General features: G+C 46.4%; 2 protein-coding genes across 2 annotated transcripts; both read right to left on the bottom strand.

The window, feature by feature from the left end:
- Positions 1–2,281: 2,281 nt before the first annotated feature.
- Positions 2,282–3,226, bottom strand: LOC116830787 (olfactory receptor 4N2-like). Its single transcript, XM_032790432.1, has one exon. The coding sequence runs from the start codon at positions 3,224–3,226 to the stop codon at positions 2,282–2,284; it is 945 nt and encodes a 314-aa protein (XP_032646323.1).
- A 5,294-nt stretch (positions 3,227–8,520) lies between these two features.
- On the bottom strand, positions 8,521–9,459 carry LOC116830773 (olfactory receptor 4M1-like). The gene has a single exon (XM_032790419.1). It carries the CDS (start codon positions 9,457–9,459, stop codon positions 8,521–8,523), a length of 939 nt encoding a protein of 312 aa, XP_032646310.1.
- Positions 9,460–12,934: the final 3,475 nt, after the last annotated feature.

Consider the following 12,934-nt stretch of genomic DNA (forward strand, 5'->3'; position numbering starts at 1 on the left):
TATAATCCCAACTGGCTTGAATGAAAATTAGACAGAGCAAGCTTTGAAATAATAACAATTGACTCCTTTTTGCTATCACAAAAGAAATTATTTATTATTATTAATTACACAAGTACTAATATCTATATTCTTTGTCATCTGATCTTATAGTTTGTAAAGATAAAATAAGGAGAAATACGCATTTATGTCGAAATCTAAGCAGTAATAATGAGATCGAAATTGTACTCGTTTAAATTTGTTTATTTATTTAATAAAATGCTGTTATTAAGATATCTCTGCACCTATTAATTCATATAATTCATGTTTATTGACACAGAGATCTAATTTCAGTGAGGTTGCTATGCCAACCTAATTCTTGATTTATATTTATGAAAGGATCCAGGGTTATTTCTAATGAGCTATAAAAGTGAGAATACTGTTAATGAATGTGTATAAACAGATGAAGGCACCATTCGATTGGTTTGTAAATATACTAGCATTACCAATGTGTGTGTATAACAGCACACACAGGTTATTAGACTATAAGAATGGCCATACTGGGTCAGACCAAAGAGCCATCTAGCTCACTATGCTGTCTTCCGACAGTGGCCCATGCCAGGTGCCCCAGAGAGAATGAACAGAACAGGTAACCATCAAGTGATTATCCCCTGTCGCCCATTCCCAGCTTGTGGCAAACAGAGGCTAGGGACACCTCCCTGCCCATCCTGGCTAATAGATACTGATGGACCTATCCTCCGTGAATTTACCTAGTTCATTTTTAAACCCTGTTATAGTCTTGGTCTTCCCAACATCCTCTGGTAAGGAGTTCCACAGGTTAACTGCGTTGTTGAAGAAATACTTCCTTTTGTTTGTTTTAAACCTGCTGTCTATTAATTTAATTTGGTGACCCTTAGTTCTTCTTGTGGAAGTTGGGAAAAGCGCAGACATCTTAGTCTTCCAGGAAAAGCAAGAGTCAGGCTAACTCTTCTATTTAATAATGTGAGCCTTTAATGCAGGCAAGTTAAAAAGAACTGTAAGAAAGGTTGTTTTGACCTTGCGTTAGATAAGAATGGAATGCAGACTATAGCAAGAACTGCTGAGAAAAGTAGAATATCAGGAAGGAATATGTATAAACAAAATGCAGTTGTTGATCATTACTGTATGTAACAAAAGGTATAAATACTTGCCCTGTTTATCTAATGGAGACCTGCCTCGGGAGGGGAACCCCTGCCCCTGAGTACTCTCCCCTTGCAAGTGTTAAAGAAAATAAAGCTGCCTCTGGCATGTTGCAACCAACCTCAGAGTGAGAACTCGTTTTTCTCACACATTCTGTACAGAACAGGAGTAAATAACACTTCCTTATTTACTTTCATCACATCTGTCATGAGTGTCTAGATCTCTTGGTCGTCTCTTTTCCAGGCTGAAAAGAGCCAACCACATATAGTTGGGGCTAGGGAGAAGAAGAAGAAGGTTAGTAAAGATTTGCATTTAATTATTCCTCTTCTTATCAATAAAAATGCTTATAAAGATCTGCTCTTAATTAATGTGTATAAGTAGGAAAAAATGAGACTAGATTGCCGTAAATACCCTGATTGCTTTTAATGGGTGTGTGTGAACTGAATGAAATGCTCTTTGACTGATAATGTGATTGCTTCTAATAAACACTTAGGAAACTGATTGAAGTGTTGTCAGATTACTTTATAAACACACTGATTGCTTTAAATAAATGTATATAAACAGTTTGAAATAACAGTAAATTGAGCTGTAAACAATGTATTTACTATTCATAAATGTTTATAAGGAATTGGAACAGTATTTGGATGATTTATAAATATTATTGTAATCAAAACATGTTTGCAAAAGATTAACAATATTATTTAGATTTTTATAGTCATGATTATTAATACGTATTATCAAATATATTGATATTCAGTTAGGTTACTTTATACATATGGTTATTATTAATGCATATTTATTTAAAAGAGCTGTATATTTTTATTGCTGAGATCACTTAAAATATATGTAACCAATCATGATTTGGAGCTGAGTAGAAACATTTTAAAATTATTATACAGCTCTCTGCATCAAAAGAAAGCTCTGAACGAAACCAACAGGAATAAGATCAAAACTAATAAAGAGAGATATGGGATTTCAATTAATTGTATTAGCACCAGGAACTTTCCAAGGTAAGCATTCCTTCTGATACTGCAATATAAGAGTAAGAGGATACACAGGGAGATAAAGTACATATGAGAGAGGGAGAGATACAAGAAACATTCCCAAAGTCTGCAATTTTCTATGATTACTTGCTCAGTTCCCTTCCCCAAGACCCATATCTGCCAACCATCCTCCTCATGGCCAACTTCACCTCCTTGTTCCTGAGGGTGTAGATCATGGGGTTGGTGAGGGGGAAGACCACAGTGTGCAGCACGGCTACCACCTTCTCCAGCGGGACAATACGGAAGGGAAGGCAGTAGATGTAGATGGCTGGCACAAACATGACAAAGACGATGATCATGTGGGTGATGCAGGTGGAGGCCACTTTGTTCTGGCTCCGGGGAGAGCATGCCCAGAGCTTGAGCAAGAGGAGGGAATAGGAGACCAGGAGGAGAAGGAAGCACAGCAGTATGACTAGCCCATTGTTGGAGAAGGTCAGGATCTCCGCCAGGGCAGTGTCAGTGCAGGCCAGCTTGATCACCTGAGGCACATCGCAGAAGAAGTTGTCCAGGACATTGGGGCCACAGAACGGGAGCTGGGTGATCAACCCTACTAGGATAATGGCATGAATAAAGCCTCCTGCCCAAGATGCCCCCACCAGGGCCCAGCAGACCCCCCTGCTCACCATACTGGTGTAGCGCAAGGGCTGGCAGACAGCCACGTAGCGGTCATAAGCCATGGTGAGAAGGAGAAAGGCTTCGGCTGCCCCTAGGAGGTGGAGGAAGAAGATCTGGGCCATGCAGCCCCCATAGGAGATGGTCTTGTGGCGAGAGAAGAAGTCAGCTAGCATCTTTGGGGGGGTGACCGAGCAGTAACAGATGTCCAGGAAGGCCAGGTTGGCCAACAGGAAGTACATAGGGGACCCCAGGCCGGGGTCACCCCAGACAGTGAGGATAATGAGGACGTTGCCCGGGAGGACGATGATGTAGAAGAGCAGGAAGAGGAAGAAGAGGATGAGCTGGACTTCGTAGGCAGGGGACAAGCCCAGGAGGACGAATGTGGTCACCACTGTCCAGTTCTCTTGTCTCATCGCGCTGGACACATGCACAGGGAGCAAAGATGTAGCTCGGTAACCAGCCTCTCAGTCTAAGGGTAGCCCTGAGTGAAGCCACTAGCCTAGGTTGTGGGTTCAACTCCCTATTCTACCACAGACTTGCTGTGTCGTTTTGAGACCAGAACACCAAAGGGATTTAGGCACCTAATCCAGGTGCACCCAATGGGAGTTTGGTGCCTGAACTGCTTCTGAAAAATCCCATTGCATCTGAATGCCCCTAACTACCTTTGGAAATCTGGATTGCAGCGTCTCAGCCATTGAACGGAGGCAGCTTGTCAGGAGGGGAAAGTATGAGTGGAGTTGGGGAGGGGAACCCGGGGTCACATCCGTGGGTACCAGAGGATGGAGGGGTGTGTGGGGCAGAAGGAGTCAGTGGCAGCTAGCCAGGTCCCCACTTCGGTGCCCTCCCACGCTCAGCTTGTTCTCTGCCATCATGTCCCCTCGGCTGGCCTTGTGTCCTGGCTGTGCCTGATGCTCCGGCAGAGAGGAGACGGAATAACATCAGGGCTCAGAGAGGGGCAACATCTCCATGCGACTCACGGGGTGCTGTGCCCCCCACGTGGTCCCTCTGCCTATGCATGGTCCTGACAGGACTCGGCAAAGCCACAGAGCAGCCCAGGTGAGAAGCTAGGTGGGCAGAAGGTTGCTGGTTGGGACTGAGGCATCTGCAGAGCTGTGGGTGGGGAGAGGCCAGGGCTGGAGTAGCAGGGGCTGTGAGTTGGGAGAGAGGTGCACCGGCAGAGCCGGGGGGGTGGGTCACAGTGCAGCTGTGCTGTAATGGCCGGCGTAGGAGGCACTGCCATTGGGATATGGATGTATGGGAGTTTTTTTGGGGGGCGGGAGGAAGGAGAAGAAGCTGGATCCCAGGCTGTAGAAGGGGCCGTGTGGGGGGCACTGGTGAATTCATGCCCTGGCAGTGCATCTTTGCACTGGAACTACAGGCCTGTCAGGATCCTGCAGGCTGGCACTACCTCCAGCCCATGCCTGGCTGGCAGGAGGCTGGGGGTAGGGAAACTGCACCCGTGGGTGGCAATGGAGGGCACCGTGCGAGACAGAGAGAGAACAAAGGAGGAATAAAAGAGAAAGAGGGAAAGTGGTGGAGACTCACCCTGAGTTGCCTTCGGTACAGTGACATGCGCTCAGCTGAGTGGCATCTGCATTCCCTGCTGCCATGCAGCCCCCAGCTATATCCCCACTGGCTGGGACGGGCACCAGCAATCCCCACTGCAGTGTGTGTATGTGTGTGTGTGTGTGCTCGTGCGCATGCAGCTGCTGCTCACTTAATTCAGCACTGAACAAACTCACCAACTCCAGGGGGAGCTGGGAGCTCAGCTGCCAAGAGGGGTAGGTGGGTGGATGGGTGGTTGAAGGGAGTGGGAAGGGGAGGGAGAATGGACAGGCCAGTGGGCTTCTAGCAAGACAATGTCCCCCCAGCAGAGGGTGCTGCAGGATCCCCTTCTGTGGGGGACTGGGAATGAAACATGGGGACAGGGGAGAAAAGGGACATGAACCAAGTCACACAGCCAGTGCTTAATATAGCTTGATGCCTGGCCTCCCACGTCCTCTGCTCTAACTACTAGACCCTAATCCCTTTTCAGGGCTGGAGATGGAACCCAGGAGTCCTGGCTCCCAGCCAGAGGCAGATTAAGGTTTCTTGGGCCCTGGGGCAGAGCAATTGCACCTGCAGTGACAGTCCCATGCCCATTTCGCCCCTTCCTCCTGTATCCCCACCCACAGCCCCACATCTTTCTGCCTCTTCCCTAGGGCCCCACCCTGTTCCACCCAGGGTCCTCCCACTGTGGCCCCACAACCTGTTTTCTCCTGTCTGTCCCCCTCCCACTGCGACCTCAAGACCAGAGAAGCTCTGTCCTCCTGCCATGGCCCCAGGGCCGCAGCAGGGAGTGAAAGCTCCCCGAGCCCTGAGGCTGCGGTAGATAGTAAAAGTACTCCAGTCCCAGGGTTGCGTCAGGGATTCTGGTGTTGGGCCTTCCTCTGCCACTCCCAGCGCTTCTGCAGGGGACCTGGGTTGGTTTCCTAGGGCATCCCCTGCCCCACCCACCAGGCGCTTAGGCCAGAGAGTGGGGTTGGGTGCGGGGGCTTCCCCTGCCACCCTGTAGCTTCAGCCGAGGATGGGGCAGTGGGGGCTTCCCCTGCCCCTCCCAGCTTCTGCTGGGGACAGAGTTGGGACACGCTAGGCTGAGGCTTCCCCCACTCCTCGGCTTGTGTTGACAATGGAGTTGGGACACTAGGGTTTTCCCACTTCAACTGCCCCACCCAGTGCTGCTGCTGGGGAGTGGGGTTGGGTGTGGGGGCTTCCCCCATCCCATGACCAGGGCTCTTGGCTTCTGCCACCCGGCAGTGGTATGTTCTGGGGCCCCAAGTTGGCCGGGGCCACCAGGGATAGGTCAAGTCATCCCAGTGACTAATCTGCCTCTGATCTCAGACCCCACTAGATCCCCATGCCCTCCCAGGAGTTCTGTGTCTCAGCCCCAACCACTTTAACCCACTAGACACCACTCCCCTCCCAGAGACAGGATAGAACCCAGGAGTCCTGGCTCCCAAACTGCCCTTTCTAAATCACTGCACCCCACTATTCTGTTCTAACCGCTGGACCCGACCACCAGTTGAGCTGTGGACAGAGCCCAGGAGACCTAAATTGAAGTCCTGGAGACACTGGAGCCAAAAAATGCAGTTTCCAGTGACCCAAAGCTATCCATGAATTTACTATGAATTCACCCAAGGGCTTTGACCAAAAAAAAAAAAAAAAAGGGTTATCTGACTTGATAGGAAATCCTTGGGCTAAAGGAAGAAAGCAACAGCACCTGCCTCACTCCAGAGCCTGATTTGTCAAGGAATGTGCCTTGAAGGTGGGAATTAGAAGGTCCAGTCCCCTCCACTCCAACTATTAATCCATAATGCAATGGCTTCAATAGGAGACATTCTCATACCAGCTTATCCTATAGCCCAGTGGCGTAACTGTGCCGCTATAAAGCAGGAGACCCAACTTCCAGGTCCTTCTTCACACCATGGAGACGAGGGACTTGAACCTGGACCTTTCACTTTTCATTGAATGAAATATTTCCATCTAACCTACCCACAATTTTCTAATTCCCTTAATTTTTTCTGGATTTTTTTAACTCGGTTCAGGTTGATGCAATTTCTTCTCCCCTCTGCTTTTTCCAAACTGTCAGAGATCTGAAAACTCAGTGATTCACCCAGTTGTAGTAGCCACCAGGCAAGCTGATGCCATTCACTCTCCATGCACACATAGGGCACACCACAAAGAACAACCCAATATTTGTTTGGTTACAGGCAGCACCCAGAACAATGGGGGCCCTGATCTCGGTTGGGGCCTGTGCAGGCCCCGGTACAATGGGACATGATCTCAAATAGGGTCTGTGCAGCTCCTGACACAATGGGGGCTCTGATCTTTGGTTACTTGTTTAGCTGGTACTCTAGTAGAAAGAATGATTTCAATGGAACTTGGGAAGTTTGATCCAGCTGAGTATCTGATCCCGTATCTATCATAGTGGTTTTCAACCTTTTTTTCATTTGTGAACCTCTAAAATATTTAAAATGGAGGTGCAGACCTCACTGGAAATCTTAGATGTAGTCTTCAGACCTCGAGGGGTCTATGTACCACAGGCTGAAAACCACTGATATATCATATCTGTGAGTGGCATAGTGAAAGGCATCTAAAGGAGATGGATTACCTGATCTCATTAAAAATACTGGTAACTGGGCAGCCACATTCCTAGGTGGCTTTGAAAATCTAACTCATAGGGGCAGAGTTAAGGCTGTTAGTGCTACATTTTCCTGAATTGTGAGTCTTTAATTGTGCAGACTTCATGTTCTCTTAATGCCAGTTGTGGGATGGAGTGTCCTATGTTTTTAAGCAGGGAGATTGGAGAAGGAAACATAGAAAAAGAAGCAGCTTTGCTCTCTGGAGCTTTGAAATCTTGCTAGAAGTTGTCACATGGGACAGAGGAAAGGTTACATTTAAAGGGATTTTTTTATTTTCTTAAAAATAGGTACACATTGACAGTTCTTTGGTAACTTCTCTCAGCCCTCACCGCTCTCTTGATGAAATTCTCATGCACCAATCTTCACAACTGATGTAAACTCTGTAATTACTCATAAAATACTCCAGAAATAATCTAGAGTATCTCATATATAATAAACAATCCCATCTAATGAACAGTTCCTTTAGAAATACTGAAGAGCTACTCCCCAGTTATGACAAAATTATTCCATTGTTATTAATCTATAGATACTACAGAGTTATTCCATGGATATGACAAAATAACTACCTTGTTATTACTCCATAGATACTACAGTGTTACAACAAAGTTACTACGTAGATAATACTGATTTGCTACAAAGTTCTTAAACAGACTTCATAAATTTACTAAATAGATACTTTACAGTAATTACAGTTTTTCCCCAAGATACTACTTATTTACTAAAGAATTGCTTCACAGATACAAAATAATTATTCCATATATCCAACAGGGTTAGTATATATTTATTCCATAGACATTACAGTTACTACGGTGTTGCTCCACACGTAATTCAGAGTTCCTCCATTGATATGACAGAATCATGACAATGTTACTCCATGGATATGAAAGAATAAATCCTTAGGTACTACTTTATTTCTATATAGATACTACAGAATTACTCTGTATATATTACAGTTACCCCCAAAATACTGTAGACTTATTCCACATTTTTTGCAGAATTACACCATGGCTTATACAGAGTTACTATATAGTTACTCCATAGATACTACAGATTTCCTACTAAGTTTCTCCAGACACAGTCAAGTTACTCCATATGTATAACAAAATTACTACAATGTTAGTTCACATATACTACACACTTACTTGAAAGTTACTCCATTGACATGGAAAATTAGTTCATAGTCTAACAGCATTGGTACATAGACATTAAAGAGCTACTTCGAAATTGCTCCTTAGCTATTACAGAGTTTCTCAGCAGACACTACAGAATTGCTCCACAATTACTCCATAGATACATGAGACTTGATCTTTCATTACTTCATAGATTCTTCTGCATTACTCCAGTTTTATTCTGATGTAAATCAATGCAGATTCTGGCCCCACACATTGATAAACCCACTAAGATTTTTCAGTTAAGAGGCCAGAGGGGACTGCTGTGATAATGTAGTCTGACATCCTGTATAACACAAGACAGAGAAATGCCCTGAAAAAATTCCAAATCCTCCACTTCTTTACTCTGACTTTGTTCTATTTCCCTCTGCAAAGTCCCTGTCTGCCCAGCAGCCTCTTCATGGCACTGATGATCTCCTTGTTCCTGAGTGTGTAGATGACGGGATTCATGAGTGGGAAGACCATGGTGTGGAACACAGACACCACCTTGTCCAGGAAGAAGGTGTGGAAGGGATGGCAGTAGATGTAGATGGCCGGGCTAAACATGATGAAGACGATGATGACATGGGTGACACAAGTGGAAGCCACTTTGCTCGTCCCCTTTGAAGGGTCACCTACCCAAAGCCGGACCAGCAGCACCACATAGGAGATGAGCAAGATGAGGAAGCACATCATGGTGGAAAAGCCGCTGCTGAAGAACATGAACAACTCCAGCATGTAGACGTCAGTGCAGGCCAGTTTGATCACCTGGCTGATGTCACAGAAGAAATTGTCCAGCTCGTTGGGGCCACAGAATGGAAGCCGGATGATCAACACCACCTGCAGGATAGAGTGCATGAAGCCTCCGACCCAAGCAGCCCCAACAAGGGCACAGCAGACCTCCCTGCTCATCATGCTGGCATAGCGCAGGGGATGGCAGATGGCCACATACCTATCAAAGGCCATGCCCATGATCAGGAAGACTTCAGCTGCCCCCAAAAAGTGGATGAAGAAGATCTGGGCCATGCAGCCCCCATAGGAGATCATTTTGTGGTGGGAGAAGAAGTCAGCCAGCATCTTTGGGGGGGTGACGGAGCAGTAGCAGATGTCCAGGAAGGCCAGGATGGCCAGGAAGAAATACATGGGGGATCCCAGATGAGGGTCTCCCCGGATGGTGAGGATGATGAGGATGTTTTCTGGGAGGATCACAGAGTAGAAGACGAGGAACAAGATGAAGAGGAAGAGCTGGATCTCCTGGGTCTGGGATAGCCCCAGCAGCACAAACTCCGTCACCCCTGTGCCATTCTTGTGCTCCATCTCTGTAACAAACCAGCGTGGTACACTGTCATTGCTACAGCTGAGGACCCGAACAGTTAGCCAAATATTCAGGGTCTAGTATGTAGTTCCAATTAGGAGGGAAATTTGGGGACTAAATCAGGAATTTCTTTGATGCAATCCTGCATATATACAGAAAATATACAAAGTTCTATTTCCCTGAAAACAGGAGGAACCAAACAACAGGAGAGAGTGTCTTTGATCACCGCTCCAGTCCTCTTTCAGCCAGCAGCTCAGCCTGAAACTTCTTTCAGTCTCTCTGCTTCTTTCACCTTCAATCTCTCTGTCCTGCTCCTTACAACCCCCCTTACTGAAAATACACCCAGCAAAGCCATGCACCCACATAATTCACTTTTCTGGATGGATGTTTGCCTTTGTTTTGTCTCTCCAATGTATCTTAAACGAGGGGCAGCAGTTATGCCCCACCCATCGATTTCTAGAGTCCAAAGCCAGAAGGGATCCTTGTGATAGTCGGACCTCCTGTATCAGGCTTGGAAGGGTGAGATTTTTATCAGCCAGTGTCAGCCAATGTTGCTTTCACTGAACACACACAACCCGGTGAAAAAATATAAAGGAGGTCCGACTGGATGGTCTAACAGTTATTTCTGGTCTTTAAATTTATGAATCTAAGAATCTATGAATGTGTGAATTATGCTAACGTCCAGGGTTTACTGAAGTCAGATCTTCAAATGTGCTGGGTGCTGCACAGACCCTGACAGAGATCAGAGCCCCATTGTGTCAGGTGCTGCCAGATCCTGACTGAGATCAGGGCCTCCTAGGGTGACCAGATGTCCCAATTTTATAGGGACAGTCCCAATTTTGGGGTCTTTTTCTTATATAGGCTCTTATTACCCCCCACCTCCATCCCGATTTTTTACATTTACTGTCTGATCATGCTAGGGCCTCCCCAGGTGTTGATGCATTTTATTATAAATGTGTTTATAAATTCATGTACATATCCATTTGCTTATTTGTTCCTTCTCTTATTTCTCTCTATATTCCTTCATTTATTTACCTGTCCATTTATTTATGTTATTCTCTCATTTATCGCTGATGGCCACCACATCTGGCTTCAGTCACGGCTGTAGTAGAAAGGGTACCTGAGACATAAGCCCTTGCATCAGAGACCTGGTGTGAGGCTTGAAGCCTGAACTAAAGTGGTGGCCAAACCTTTCTAATACAAAGCAAAGTTAGCAAAAGTCAAGCTGTGAGCATATGGCCGGCTCTGTCTATGTGCCGGCTCATAGAACTTGGTAAGAACAGAGCTGGGACTGCAAAAATACGCATATTCCTAAGAAGTGCTAGACACCAGATACATGCAAATACATTCCAGAAGTGTGGTACCAGAACACACTGATATCAAATACGGTACAAACATCCCATCACTAAAAGATAACAAGAACATACTGACCCCTGCTAAAGATAAGGTCAGGGTGACTGTGATGACTAGAGAGGTTTTGGCTGAACCAACATGTACAAGGTAGAGGGTCATAACTAACCACATAAGATGGGAGTAACTAACCACATCAGACGGGGGTAATGGACTACGTCAGAGGGTGGTAACTGACTACGTCCGAGAGGTAATATGTAACTTGTTTATATTGATGTATGAAATGGAGTCTCAGAGGGAGTGTCTCTGGCTGGCCTAGGGGGCAGTGGAAAGTCGCCACTGACTGAGCTGATCCATTGTGATGGGCATGCATGTGCTAGTGGTTCTGCAGAGTTTACAGAATACTAGAGCTGTGCTTCATGAATAATAAAGCAGGCCGGGTGTCTTTGCTAATAAATGGGTCTGTGGTTACTGGGCAGTTTGTCCAGAGCTTGCTGGACGGGCGATCTGGCCAGAGCCAGTGCAGCACGCAGTGAGAACACACATGCAGCCATTATCTGACAATGCTGGTGACCCCTACTGCTGATCTGGTAAGTAAGTGAGCTGTGCTTTCTAGGAATCATGATCTAACATGGCAGAAAGCTACATGCTAGGGAAACCCCTTAGCCCCTCCCCGAAAATCCCCACAGCTTTTGATAGGGTCTGGACATGCCAGGTTGCCAGCATAGGACGTCCATATGAATTTATAAAAGATAGTGGAGAAGAAACATGGAATGGACCATGTAAGGCTAAGGCAGAGACTGGAGACTTGAGAAATAAGTTTAAGACGTAGAATATTGCAAACTATGGATGCAGCTGTTACATGGCTAAGAGAACATGCCACAACATTGGCGGTAAGTAACAGAAAGAGGAAGAGTTAAAAGAAGCAAGCTGAGCTCCAGAGCCCTGGAACATTTCCGCTCTCCGAGCAAGGCAGCAAACAATCCAGAGACTTTATACCTTACAGCAGGCACAGCAACAGAATAAACCACTGGAAACAGCTGGAAAGAATCTGCAAAAAGAGATGTGCTGGCCTCTGTTATATGTATTGGTGGTGAACAGCAGGCGTGAGGCAGCGCCCCTATGCCTGAAGAATGGGGACAGACATGGAAAAAAGGCAAAGTTAAAAAATGTAACCGGGGGCCACGGCAGTGCAACCACCTTCGTACAACAAACTCCAGGTTCTGGTAAAACATAGACTGGTGCCTGTCAGAGCGGAAGAAGTAGCGAACGATACTGTCACTGGATTGGTAAATCAGATGAAGGAATAATTCACAGAGCACGTTAGGAGATGAGTGCGACTATCGTAAGAGAGTAAATAAAAAAGAATGTAAAAGTGAAAAACTAAAATTGAGCGGGTTAATGCCTAGAATTGAGGCATTATCCCATGGAGTTGCCCAAAACAGTTAACTGCAGCAAAAAGGGGCTCTCCTGCAATCCCTTTGGCATACACACAAAAGCAACAGACACAGGGGAACAAATTCAGGTTTCACAGGAGCAAGTAACAATCCCCAGTCTCCTCCCAGAGCCAGGCTACAAAGCAGGGGTGTGGGTTCCCAACTGCTTTAACCCACACAGCCACACTCCTCATTCAGAACTAAAACTAGAATCTTCCTTCTCAAATATTTTTGCACACTGGTTAAGTTTTCCTTGATATCCTTTCTCAGTTTCCTAACTCGCTGCTGCTACCTGTACCTTAAGGCAGTGGTTCTCAAGCTTGGGCCACCCCTTGTTCAGGGAAAGCCCCTGGCAGGTCGGGCCGATTTGTTTATCAGCAGCGTCTGCAGGTTTGGCCGATCGCGGCTCCCACTGGCCGTGGGCCGCTGCTCCAAGCCAATGGGGGCTGCAGGAAGTCATGTGATCGAGAAACATGCTGGCAGATGCTTCCCGCAGCCCCCATTGGCCTGGAGCGGTCATCAGTGGCCAGTGGGAACCTCAATTGGGTGAACCTGTGGATGCAGCAGGTAAACAAACCGGCCCGGACGAGCAGGGGCATTCCCTGAACAAACAGCGGCCCAAGTTTGAGAACCACTGTCTTAAGATACTTTGATAGAGTTAATCTCTCTTGGGTCAGGTCTCCCTAATTTC

Source organism: Chelonoidis abingdonii, chromosome 14 (genome assembly GCF_003597395.2).
Source record: "Chelonoidis abingdonii isolate Lonesome George chromosome 14, CheloAbing_2.0, whole genome shotgun sequence".
Lineage (NCBI taxonomy): Eukaryota > Metazoa > Chordata > Testudines > Testudinidae > Chelonoidis > Chelonoidis abingdonii.

What these genes read in the sequence shown, in the direction of transcription:
- LOC116830787 (XM_032790432.1), bottom strand. Translation starts at nt 3,226, where the DNA reads ATGAGACAAGAGAACTGGACAGTGGTGACCACATTCGTCCTCCTGGGC.
- LOC116830773 (XM_032790419.1), bottom strand. Translation starts at nt 9,459, where the DNA reads ATGGAGCACAAGAATGGCACAGGGGTGACGGAGTTTGTGCTGCTGGGG.